Source organism: Microcaecilia unicolor, chromosome 4 (genome assembly GCF_901765095.1).
Source record: "Microcaecilia unicolor chromosome 4, aMicUni1.1, whole genome shotgun sequence".
NCBI classification, from domain to species: Eukaryota; Metazoa; Chordata; class Amphibia; order Gymnophiona; family Siphonopidae; genus Microcaecilia; species Microcaecilia unicolor.
In genome coordinates this window covers 52,184,943-52,197,379 of record NC_044034.1, presented here as the reverse complement: position 1 = coordinate 52,197,379, position 12,437 = coordinate 52,184,943, and the positions used below count along the sequence as shown (strand labels likewise).

General features: G+C 46.8%; 1 protein-coding gene across 4 annotated transcripts in view; it reads right to left on the bottom strand.

Annotated features, from left to right (window-relative positions):
• Positions 1 to 810: 810 nt before the first annotated feature.
• Positions 811 to 12,437, bottom strand: part of CEP126 (centrosomal protein 126) — a 252,066-nt gene continuing 240,439 nt past the window's right edge. For 3 of the 4 annotated variants that reach the window (XM_030200229.1, XM_030200234.1, XM_030200233.1), the window contains one exon: positions 811 to 1,128. In XM_030200229.1, the coding sequence (XP_030056089.1) occupies positions 1,021 to 1,128 (108 nt within the window). In that variant the 3' untranslated portion in view covers positions 811 to 1,020. The remainder of the gene's footprint in view (positions 1,129 to 12,437) is intronic. The other variant, XM_030200230.1, reaches the window with a different exon arrangement.

The following is a 12,437-nucleotide window of genomic DNA, read 5'->3' as shown; positions in this document are numbered from 1 at the left end:
TTGACGTGTGTAGGTCATTACCACCCGTTTACCAAGTGAGACTTTACCGCTAGGTTCATTTTGCCGCACGCCTATTTTTGGCAAAAATAAAAAAGGCATTTTTTACAGGTGCACTGAAAAATGAATCTGTGTGCACCTAAAACATGTGTCTACACTACTGCAGGCCATTTTCAGCACGCCTTTGTAAAAGGGCCCCTAGCTGACTAATAAGCAATTAATGCTGGACCACATACTGCTTCCTACAGCAGCCAGTGGTTCAATATATGAGCCCTATAAAAATAGATTAGTATATAAAAGAAAGAAGCCAAGAAACAAGCAAATTTATATTTAAAAATTCTATGTAGAATTTAGATTGTGAGCTCAGTGGCTGTGAAACAGCTTGTATATCACTATACAGCTCAGATTTGCAAAAGGTGCATAATAAAATAAAAATCATAATAACTACTCATATTTTTTAACATTTTATCCACATAATCCATATGTTTATAAGGAAGACAATATTAAAAATATCTGACAATGTTATATTTTAGGCACTGTTGTTTAGCTTTTTAGTAATCTGATCATTTCTCCTAACATCTCATTTAAAACTGAAATATAAATTCTTAATCATTTTTTGGAAAAAATGAAGGTGTAAGAGTTTAACCCATGAATAATTTTAATTTGTGTAGCAAAATATTTTTTCTTTAGTCTTAAGATACAATAAGGTATAGTAAACTTAATATATATAAGAAAATACAAGATGAGGTATTTCAGTTCTTAGAAAACAACAATATATTACAGTAAAGTGCTTTATATAGAATTAATCTCCTGAATACAAACTAATTTCAAAACCTATAATATTCCTAATATTTATTTTGTCATTGATTACATACCCTGTAAAATGTGTGTGCACAAATACATGCACACACATGCAGACATACTCCCACACACACACCCACCACACACATGTACATATATTTTACATTTGTGTACAGAAATGACTTGGAATGGAAATCCAGTTTAGCATGGTTTTTAATAGTATTAGTATCTTCTTTGTAGTCGTGTTCGGCTGTCAGCTGACATGCTGCGATTCCAGTGCCCTCCTAATGTGTCTGCGGGCTGGGCTGATGTACTTTGGTGAATACTCTTCTAGACAATGATAAACAATAGTTTATTACAATTGTATCATTATATACTTTGTATGATAATCAAAATAAATCTTGAGCTTTCATATTAATTATAATTGCTTAGGAACGAAATATAAAACAGTGATCACTAGCACATGAAATGCTTATATATAAATATGTTAATGGTGGTTTACAGTAGTTCTTCTCTGGTTCTCAGCCAGCTGCTCTAACCATTAGACTAATTCTCCACATGGATATCAATGTGGCTATTTTATAACACGCACACTCCGGACCTCCATGAACCTTGTTTTACCCTGTTCATAGTTTGGACATTTCAGTGTGTAAAATAGATGTTGATGCTAGATATGGCCAGCACTTGGACATCCATTTCTCATGTATTTTAGAACAGGCAGTATGTTGGTAGATCCTTTTCTAAAATACACGAGAAATGGACGTCCATATGTGGTAAACTGACTGGACGTCCTTATTCTGTGTTAATTTAGGAGCTTAAAATTTATGCTTATATATCTAGACCTGCCATTTGCCTAGGTTGGTGAGCCTAATTTATGAGTCTACTGCTGAAAATCAGTGCTAAGCTCATAATTTATTTTCCTCACTATAAATTCATTCCTGTTGCCAGCCACTTTTTATGCTCCTAAATTTAATAGTGTAATTAATTTTTTAGTATAAATTTAGGCACTCAGCCCTAGTAAATTTTCAAAGACGATGCCAATTTAGGAGCATAATTTTCAAAGTTTGGAGCATAAATCTTTTAAATATCAGGCTCTAGCTCTCTAACCTCCTCTTACTTTGTTTTATATAAAAGAGATTTTTCCAGTTATGCTATGTATAAGAAAACATATTGCATACTTTTATATGACACCAGGCACTTGCCGGGGATCTTTAGAAAAAAAAGACATCCCCATAGCCAATACCTGTGTTTTAAGGACAAATAAAGACATAAAATTACTCACACAACATCTGGAAAACCTTGCAACTTCATATCACAAACTCTTTATACTGAAAATAAGTTTTCAAAACCAAATTTTTATCACTGCACCTCTCCTTTCCCTTCTCGACCCAGCAAAGCTCTCGCAATTCGCTAACTTCCCCCATGCCTTAAAATCACCTCCAGTCTTTGCCTGGGCAGGGCCAGGACTTTTTCTCTGAATTGTACTGCTCCTTCTGGTGTAACTTCCTGCTTTCTGAAGGGCAGAATGGTTCAGAGAGAAAGCCCAGGTGCAGGATGCAGGCAGCCAATGATGCCACTGGCTCTGACCGGGCAAACACTGGAGGTGATTTTAAGGTATGGAGAAGGGGGAGGGAGAGAGGCGGCAAGAATGAGATGGGAGGTGCACCCCCTGTTCAAAATTCCTGGCTTTGCCACTGGAGCCAAGATATCCAACTCTCCATCCACTTCCTTTGCCATCTCATTTTATAGAAATAGAATAACATTTCTCCTAGGACAAACAGGCTGAATCATTCTCACAAGTGGGTCGATGATCCGCGTTGGCCTGGGAATTGGCATAATGACCAGCAAAACTTTTTCTAGAGCCTTCTGGCGCACGTGCCGTGCCCCACTGCGCATGCGCGGAGTGCCTTCCTGCCCGCCGCACGGCCACACTCCTCAGTTGTTGTTTTTCCGTGTGAGTTTTTCTTTTCCATGGCCTTATTTTGTGCCTTTTCTGTGATTTTTCCATTGTTTTTCTTCTTTTATTTATTTATTTTACAAAATACCCCCTTTATTCTTTTAGTTTTTGGGCCCACGTTTAAGTTTTCTTTTCTTTTTGTCGCGGGCCACTTTTAGGCCTGCTCGGTCAGGTATCTCCATTTTTGCGCCTTTCTTTTTATTTTAGTCACAATCGAGTCTTTTAATTTAGCTGAAGCCTTCTTTCGTGTCATCGAAGACTCCCAGTGGCTTCAAACGTTGTACTCAGTGCAACCAAACCATCTCGGGTACAGATACACTGTCTTGGTGTATTCAGTGCCTTGGGCCCGCCCACAGCCTGGCAAATTGTGCCCTTTGTCTTTGTATGAAGAAAAGGACACACATTTCCCGAGAAGCTCAAAGAGAGAAACTTTTCGGAGCTCGGTCTGGTCCTTCGATGTCGGCATCAACATCGAGGTCAGCGGTGTCGACTTCGAGGGAGGCATCGACATTGGGAGGTAGGAATGGCTGCTGCGAGGCCCAGAGACACTGGAAGCAGTGAGGCATTGAGTGGGTCTCCACTTGTCTTGAGGCCTCCTGCTGTGTAGGTCCCCCGGAACCTACCTTTGTCAGACCCGACCCCGAGGTGACGGGAGGATTCGACATTGTCCTCGTCGGCACCGAGTTTAGGGGAATTGCATCTGGAGAAGGCCAAGAAGCACCAACACTCATCTCCTTCAATGCATGGTGCCAGGAGCTCCAGGGCGCCGAGGGATCTGGCCCCCGAGAAGCGTCGATGCCGGAAGGATTGCTCCCCCTCCATTCAATAAAAGCATACAACTGAAAAAACCATACATAGGAATTTTGTGAAGCAGTATATTTTCCTAGAGCTGTTAAATTGCAGCCAAACTCCTATGCTGTGTATTATCTATGTGGACATAAAAAATATATATTTATCTGTTCATAGACCCCTGATGCAGGCTGGTAGGGCTGAAACACGACTCGTGTCGGGTCGCCTTTTTTAACATTTTGAATAAGGAATTTGCTGAGAACACCATCTGAGAGAGGGTTTTTTCTCTAATTAGAAGAGGATCCCAGGTACTTTTCCTCCGATGAGTCCTATGGGATTCCTTCTGAGCCTTCCCCTCCGCTTGAGAGGAGATTGTCTCTGGAGAGCCTCTCCTTTACATCTTTTGTACAGGAAGTGGTGGAAGCCATTCCATTCCCTGAAGAAGTGGTGGATGAGCCCAGGGCTAAGATGCTCGAGGTCCTGGACTATATCTCTCCACCTAAGGAGGCAGTGATGGCTCCTCTACATGAGGTACGGCAGTCCTCATGCAGAACTGGTCGTCTCCTCTGTCCCTGTGGTCCCCAAGAAGATTGATACCCAATACTGGATCCATGGGGAACCTGGGTTGGTGAGGTCTCAGTTACCTCACAACTCCATGGTGGTGGATGCCGCTCTCAAGAGAGCCAAGAGTACTAGGGACTATGCTTTGGCTCCCCCAGGCACAGAAGCTAGAACCTCGGACTCTTTTGGGAGAAACATATGGCCGCTATGCTCATCACCCACATTCAATCTTACCAGCTCTTCATGAGCGTCTACTTGTGGAACTTGGTGAGGAAACTGTCTGACTTGGTCAATGCGCTCCCTCCAGAGCAGGTCAAGCCTTTTCGCCAGTTGGTCAAGCAGCAGGTGTGTTGCATGTTCTTGGCCAGGGGCACTTACGATGTGCAGACTCTCATGGCTGTGTGCTTCTGACCTGGACCATTCGGTCCAGCAGAGAATGGTGGATGTCTCTTGCTGGGGGAATAATCTTTTCAGATGGAAGGTTGATGAGCTCATTAACCAGATCAAGAAGCACACTGATTCTATGTCTTCTCTTTCCCACCAGGCATCTTCTGCAAACATCTCCTCATCCAGGAGGTATTTTGGTGGGTTATGGAGTGCTTCCTATTCCTATTCTAGGCATAGGTATGCTCCTGCGACTCGCCAGCCTGCTCAGGCTCAAACCCAGTGCACTCGTTCTCATCAACAGCGTGCGCCCAAGGCCCCTGCTGCTCCCCAGCAAAAGCAAGGGACGAGCTTTTTACTGGCTCCAGCAGAGTATAGCCGCAGTCAAAGTGCCCATGCCGGACTTACCGGTTGGGTGGAGGTTAAAATTTTTTCACCAAAGGCGACCTTTTATAATCTCCGACTGGTGGGTTCTTCAAATAGTCCAGTTAGGATACACCTTCAATTTGATATCCAAACCTCCAAATTGCCCACCAAGAGCTCATTCATTCAGCTCTCAGCACAAGCAGGTACTTGCAGAGGAACTCTCTGCCTTTCTAAAGGTCCATGTGGTCAAACCCGTTCAACCAGGGGAAGAACAGCAGGAATTCTATTCCAGGTACTTCCTTGTGCAGAAAAAAACAGGGGGGAAGTGTCCCATCCTAGACCTAAGGGTCCTGAACAAATTTCTAGTCCAAGAAAAGTTCGTGATGGTTTCCCTAGGCACCCTTCTTCCCATGATTCAGGAGAACGACTGGCTATGCTCTCTGGAATTGAAGGATGCATATACATACATCCCGATACTTCCAGTTAACAGGAAGTATCTTCGATTTTGGCTGGGAGCACACCACTTTCAGTACCGTGTGTTGCCTTTTAGCCTCGCGTCAGCTCCCAGGGTGTTTACTAAATGTCTAGCGGTAGTTACAGTATTGCTACACAGTCTGGGAGTTCATGATTTCCCTTATCTCGATGATTGGCTGGTGAAGAGCACCTCGGAGGACGGTGCTCGGGAGTCCATGCGTAAGACTATTCAGGTGCTGGAGCTACTAGGGTTCATAATAAACTACCTCAAGTCCCATCTCCATCCTATTCAACAATTGGAGTTCATAGGAGCCCTGCTCAATACACAGACTGTTTGAGCCTATCTTCTGGAGAAGCATGCAGACAAACTTCTGTCCCTCGCATCCAAGGTTTGGATGTTGCAGCAGGTCACAGCTCAGCAGATGTTGAGATTGCTGGACCACATGGCCTCCACAGTGTATGTTACACCCATGGTGCATCTTCACATGAGATCTGCTTAATGGACCCTGGTTTCTCAGTGGTATCAAGCCACGGGAAGTCTTGAGGATGTCATCTGAGTGTCCCCCGAGCTTGTACACTCTCTTCAGTGGTGGACAACTCGGTCCAATCTGACCTTGGGACTAACATTCCAAATTCCCCAGCCACAAAAAGTGCTGATGACGGATGCATCACTCCTGGGGTGGGAGGGCTCATGCAGATGGGCTTCTTATTCAAGAAGCCTGGTCCCTCCGGGAAATGGATCTTCAGATCAATCTCCTGGAGCTCTGAGCAATCTGGAATGCTCTAAAGGCTTTCAGAGATCAGCTGTCCAACCAAATTATTCTAATTCAAATAGAAAATCAGATTGTGATGTATTACACCAACAAGCAGGGGGACACCATATCTTGCCCTCTGTGTCAGGAAGCCGTCCAGATGTGGCTCTGGGCACATTGTCATGCCATGTTTCTACAAGTCACTTATCTGGCATGTGTAAACAACGGCCTGGCTGACAGACTGAGCAGAATAATGCAACCTCACAAGTAGTCTCTGAATGTGGTCATAGCCCGCAAGATCTTCCGAGAATGGGGTACCCCCTTGGTGGAACTGAACCACAAGGTCCCTCAGTTCTGTTCCAGGCTTCAGGCAGACAGGCTAGTATCGAATGCCTTCCTTCTAAATTGAGGAACAGGTCTTCTGTATGTGTATCCTCCTATACCACTAGTGGGAAAATCTTTGTTGAAACTCAAGCAAGATCAAGGAACCATGATTCTGATCATATCCTACTGGCCGCAACAGATTTGGTTCCCTCTTCTTCTGGAATTGTCCTCTGATGAACTGTGGAGATTAGAGTGTTTTCTGACCCTCATCACCCAGAACAAGGGGTTGCTTCCACATCCCATCCAATGTCTGGCTCTCATGGCCCGGATGTTGAGAGCCTAGAATTTGCCTCCTTGGGTCTTTCAGAGGGTGTCTCCCGGGTCTTGCTGGCTTCCAGGAAAGATTCCACTAAGAGGTGTTACTCTTTTAAATGGAAGAGGTTTGCCGTCTGGTGTGACAGCAAGGCCATAGATCCCCTTTCTTGACCTACACAGTGTGATAAAGTCACAACCAGGATAGTTGGATTAAGGCAGTTTCAGTCTGAACTACAAGTCCCAGAAGGCATTGCAGGCAAGGAGCCAGGGGGTGAGATGGAAAACCCGGACTGGACTCCTAGCTGCAATAAGGGAGGACATGGGTGTAAGCTAACAGAAGGTGTAGATTGGCTGCCACTAGGGGGGAAGAGAGATAGGAAACCCTGTGTGCAGGAGCTTCTCATTAGTCTAATGCTCAACTCAGCTGTTATGGGTGTGTAGAGAAGCTAATGAGTGGAGAATGATTGGTTGTGAAGGCAGAAGCCAGGGATTGATTAGGCAGGTGGAAAGGAGTCTCATTAGTTCAGTTCAGGAGAGAGAAGGAGAGAAGTATTTGCAGGCTGAAAATCCTTGGGCAGGGAGGTCCCTAAAGTACTGAAGCAGGCTGAGGTTCCTTGGGTGAGAGGAAGTCCCAAAAGTATTGAATTCACTGTGAAGCTGATGCAGGGGAAAACTCTTGGGTAGAAGGAGTCCCTAAAATATTGAACTCTCCTGAAGGTAAAGAGGATAGAAGGTAGAAAATGCTGCTTGGTGACTGAACTGTGATGATGAACTGAAAGAACTGTTTGTCTTAGGGGAATTGAATTACTGTTTATTGTGCACTGGATAAAGAGCCCAGACTGAAGCCTGTATTGAATCCTGGTATGTGCTATGCTGCTGTTGGAACTGTGTACTAAAAACCTGCATGGAATAAAAGTCCTTAAGATTGAAGTTACTGGTGGACATCTATTTATTCATTGTACCAGGAGCCTGTGGCTGGAGGAGATTGCTCTATCCTTGGCTGCACAAGAAAGGTACCTGGTTACAAATGGCACTTTCCCAGATGGGACCGAACATGGATCCATGCAAGCCAGAGAGTCTGGTCGTAGTGGCCTGAATGCTTAAATCCTGGATGCCTCAGGTAAGAGGTACCTAGGGGGGGGCCAAGGCTGGATAAAGAGAAGTGGGGAAGACCAGGAGTGGACCGGGCTGGCTTGAAAAGGGGGACCAGTGTAAAGATATCGTGCTTGGGTCTCTTTCCTTTTTTTTTTTTGGCTTTACAGGGTGAAGGTGGTGGTGTCCAGGAGGTTCCTGAAGCCCGTCAAGGGGGCCAACGCTGATGAAGGCGCATTACTTGCCTGCCCAGGTAAAGGGTACCTAGGGGGAGGCGAGGGAGGATCCTAACTGAGAAGGGCAGTTCCAGTAAACTGTAGAAAGGCTTGGTTGATGTGAACTCGGGTACGAGGTTAAGAAGTAGCGCAAATGTAGGACTGGGGAAACAGGCAGTCCGCACTTGGATTCTTCTCTTCTGTTGCAGGCTGCATCCCATCAGACGGTCAAGGAGGACACTGGAGCCATGGGAAGGCTGAGATGGGTCAGACCGGAAAGAAAAGTCCAGAGGCCCGAGGGGCCGGAGCCCAAGTCACCCGCAGAAGGAATGGACATGGCAGGGATGGACACCATGATCCAGGTTCTGGGACTTGGAGGAGGACTTTGTCTAAAGACTGGTGGGACTATGCTTAAGCCTGAAGGGGTGTCTAGGGAAGACGGAACCCCAAGGAGGAGAAAGAAGGTTGAGCCAGTGTGTTACCAATGTGGGGAAATAGGCCATGTTGGAGAGTGGTGTCTGGAAGTATTCAGTTCAGAGGATGAACTGGGAGACTGGGAGGATATAGGTAATCCTACAGTCAGTTGGGGGGGGGGGGGGGTTAAGTGACATGGTAGGCAAGAGGAAGCCCAAAGGCCATGGAAGTCCGGAGGTGACCCATTCCTTGGGGGCAAACTTCATGGTGAAGCCGGGAACCCAAGGGGAAAGAGGTGTCTGCAGGGAAGAGGGTCAGGAGGAACCTGCTGCAGGGAGAGCACCCAATGTCCCAGGGAGAGGGGAGGCCATAAACCTGGAAAGTGCCCAGAGGGAGGAGGGGTGCCTGGACAAGGAAGGAAAACCCCGGTTGCAGGATAGTGGTAGTCCTGACGAAAAGGGTAAACCCACTAGGAAAGTGAAAGGGGGGGGGGGGTGGTAGGCCCAGGTGAGGACTTCCCAGGTGACAGGATAAAAAGTAGTCCTGATGGTGTAGGGGAAGTCCAGGTACACTGTGAGCAGGGGGGTGAGACAGCTGAAGAAAGAGTAGGCTGCCCATGCTACGGTGAAAAACTGGCAGTACTTCTATGTGGTGGGGAGCCAGGGAGAGTTGCCCCAAGGGAGAAATACTGGGAAACCCAGGGAGTAGAAGGTAGTAAACCTATCGCCCTGGAAAGGGGCTTAAGGGAATTTCCCAAAGATAGCCGGGAGTTGGATAGGAAACTCCAAGAGGAAGCCCAAAAGGAGTATGAGAACCCGCTGTTGAAGTCCCTAAAAGAGAGCATCTGGCAGGCAGAATGGGAGTTACAGGCCCTAGGTAAACTGGAGAAACTCTATAGGCACCCTGAGCAACGTCTGAGGGAGGTCCTGGAACTTAATGAGGGATTGGTGGTAACTTTAGTGGGCAATATACAACAGCAAGAGGAGTCCCATAAGGTAATGGAGAATAGTCTAAGGGAGAATGAGCAGAGATGGGTCCTATTGGAGTCAGCTTGTAAGAAAGAAATGGCTGCTTCAGTGCATGCCTTGGAGGCCAAACTGGCCGAGTCCCTTAAGCAGAAGGAAGGCTGTGAGGCACTGCTAGCCATGGTTAGGGCTGAGCTGCGCACAGAAGGTAGGCTAAGGGAAGAAAAGGAAGCAGAAGTAGTCCATCTTACAGCTACCCTGGAAGGGACCCAAGCCAAAAATGAGACCCAATTAGCAAAGCTGCAGTCCACACATGAGCAGGAGATGAGGGTCCTCACAGTCCAGTTGCAACGAGATCAGGAGCAGAGGGTATCCCTAGTTAAAGTTGAGTTCCAGAATGCTCGCCAGGAGTGGCATAAAGAGCAAGAGGCCCTAAGGGAAAGTATAAGGGAACAGTAAGCCTTGATTCTACTCCAGGAGCAAAGGGAGAATAAGCTTGTCACCTCTGTAAGGGCAGAATTAGAAGAAGCCAAGCAGGAGGTGAAGCACAAGGAGATGGAGTTGGCCAGAAGGCAGGAAAGTGTTAAGGAGATGGGTAAACTACAGCAAACAGCTATAGGAGAGCTGAGGGGGATTTTAACCCAGGTAAAGGCTGGGCTGGGAGAATGTAAGTGCCAACAGGAAAGCCCGCTGAGGGAAGTGCAGCAGGGACATACTGAAGCGGTGGTTCAGTTAACTATGGCATTGCAGCAGACCCAAGCTGAGGCCAGGGGCCTGAGTGAGCTTAATAGGGAGAAGGTAATCCAGATAGAAGACCTGCACAAGGGATACACCCAAAGGGTAGAGGGGTTATTGGTGGAGATACAGGCAGCCCAGGAAAGGGTAGGATACCTGACTCAGAGGAACCTCGAGTTGGAAACTCAGATAAAGGAGTTGCAACAGGTTCAAGCTCAGGGGGCAGCTGAGTGGGCTGTTGAGAGGCTGCGGGCTGAGGAAACCACAGAGAGGGCAGAAAGAGGTAAGGAAGCCCTGGAGGAGAAGTGCAAGGTGTTGACCCTAGCGGTAGATGTCCTCTTCCAGGATGGGCAGAGAAGACTAAAAGAGCTTCAGGAAGCCCAGGCCTGCATTGTAGACCTCCAGAAAAAGCTGGAGGGAAAGAAGGACCCAGGAGGGGTTAAATTGAGTAAACTCCTATCCCTGAGTAATGATCAAGATAGGGAGAGTCAGAAGGGCACTGTTAAAACCCCAGGAAGAGGTAGTGTAAAGGTTAAGGAATTTGAGAAACCCCGGAAGGGCAAGCAGAAAAGGAAAGAGGCTGCCCAAGGAAGGGAAAGGCTCAGGCCCCAGAAGAAAGGGTTGATCCTTGGGCCCAGATACCACGCCTTAGAGTCAGGGGAGGAAAGAACCTCTAGGCAGGTGACCCCGGCTCAGAGAGGGGGCCAGGGGGATGCTAGAGCACCCGGAGGCTGGGGGAGTCCAGTACTAAGGGTGGTTATCCTATACCAAAAGGGAGGGATAGGATACACTTAAAAGTCCCAGGGAAAAGAAGACTTAGGACCCTATACACAACCCACAAATACCAATCAGTGCCAAGTAGGCGAAGTACATCCCAGGGTTGTAGCCATGAGAGGGGTAGGACTAGGAGTTCCCCTGAGGTGATAAGGGGATTAGGCCTGAGGAAAGTACGCCAGAAGCCCATAGTGGTAAAGGGGGTGTACCCATGGGTCAGGAAAGCGGGCGAAGATGTTAGACGCCGAGGCCTAAGGAGGCGTAAAAAGGACGAAGGGTTCTCTCTAGAATTGCGAAGGTCCCAACGGGACTCGCAATTTCTTAAGTGGGGGGGGGGGGGGGGTATGTGATAAAGTCACATCCAGGATAGTTGGATTAAGGCAGTTTCAGTCTGAACTACAAGTCCCAGAAGGCATTGCAGGCAAGGAGCCAGGGAGTGAGATGGAAAACCCGGACTGGACTCCTAGCTGCAATAAGGGAGGACATGGGTGTAAGCTAACAGGAGGTGTAGATTGGCTGCCACTAGGGGGAAAGAGAGATAGGAAACCCTGTGTGCAGGAGCTCCTCATTAGTCTAATGCTCAGCTGTTATGGGTGTGTAGAGAAGCTAATGAGTGGAGAATGATTGGTCGTGAAGGCAGAAGCCAGGGATTAATTAGGCAGGTGGGAAGTGTCTCATTAGTTCAGTTCAGGAGAGAGAAGGAGAAAAGTATTTGCAGTCTGAAAATCCTTGGGCAGGAAGTTCCCTCAAGTACTGAAGCAGGCTGAGGTTCCTTGGGTGAGAGGAAGTCCCAAAAGTATTGAATTCACTGTGAAGCTGATGCAGGGGAAAACCCTTGGGTAGAAGGAGTCCCTAAAATATTGAACTCTCCTGAAGGTAAAGAGGATAGAAGGTAGAAAATGTTGCTTGGTGACTGAACTGTGATGATGAACTGAAAGAACTGTTTGTCTTGGGGAATTGAATTACTGTTTATTGTGCACTGGATAAAGAGCCCAGACTGAAGCCTGTATTGAATCCTGGTATGTGCTATGCTGCTGTTGGAACTGTGTACTAAAAACCTGCATGGAATAAAAGTCCTTAAGATTGAAGTTACTGGTGGACATCTATTTATTCATTGTACCGGGAGCCTGTGGCTGGAGGAGATAGTTCTATCCTTGGCTGCACAAGAAAGGTACCTGGTTACAACAGACCCTACTTGAATACCTTCTACACTTGCCAGAGTCTGGTCTCAAGACCAACTCCATAAAGGTTCACTATACTGCAATTAGTGCTTATCATTAGCATGTAGAAGGTAAGCTATCTCTGGACAGCCTTTAGTTGTTCGCTTCACGAGAGGTTTGCTTTTGTGAAAGGCCCCTATCAAACCTCCACCAGTGCCATGGGATCTCAGCGTCATTCTCACCCAGCTGATGAAAGCTCCTTTTGAGCCACTGAATTCCTGCCATCTGAAGTACTTGACCTGGAAGGTCATTTTCTTGGTGGCTGTTACTTCAGCCCATACAGTCAGTGAGCGTCAAGCCTT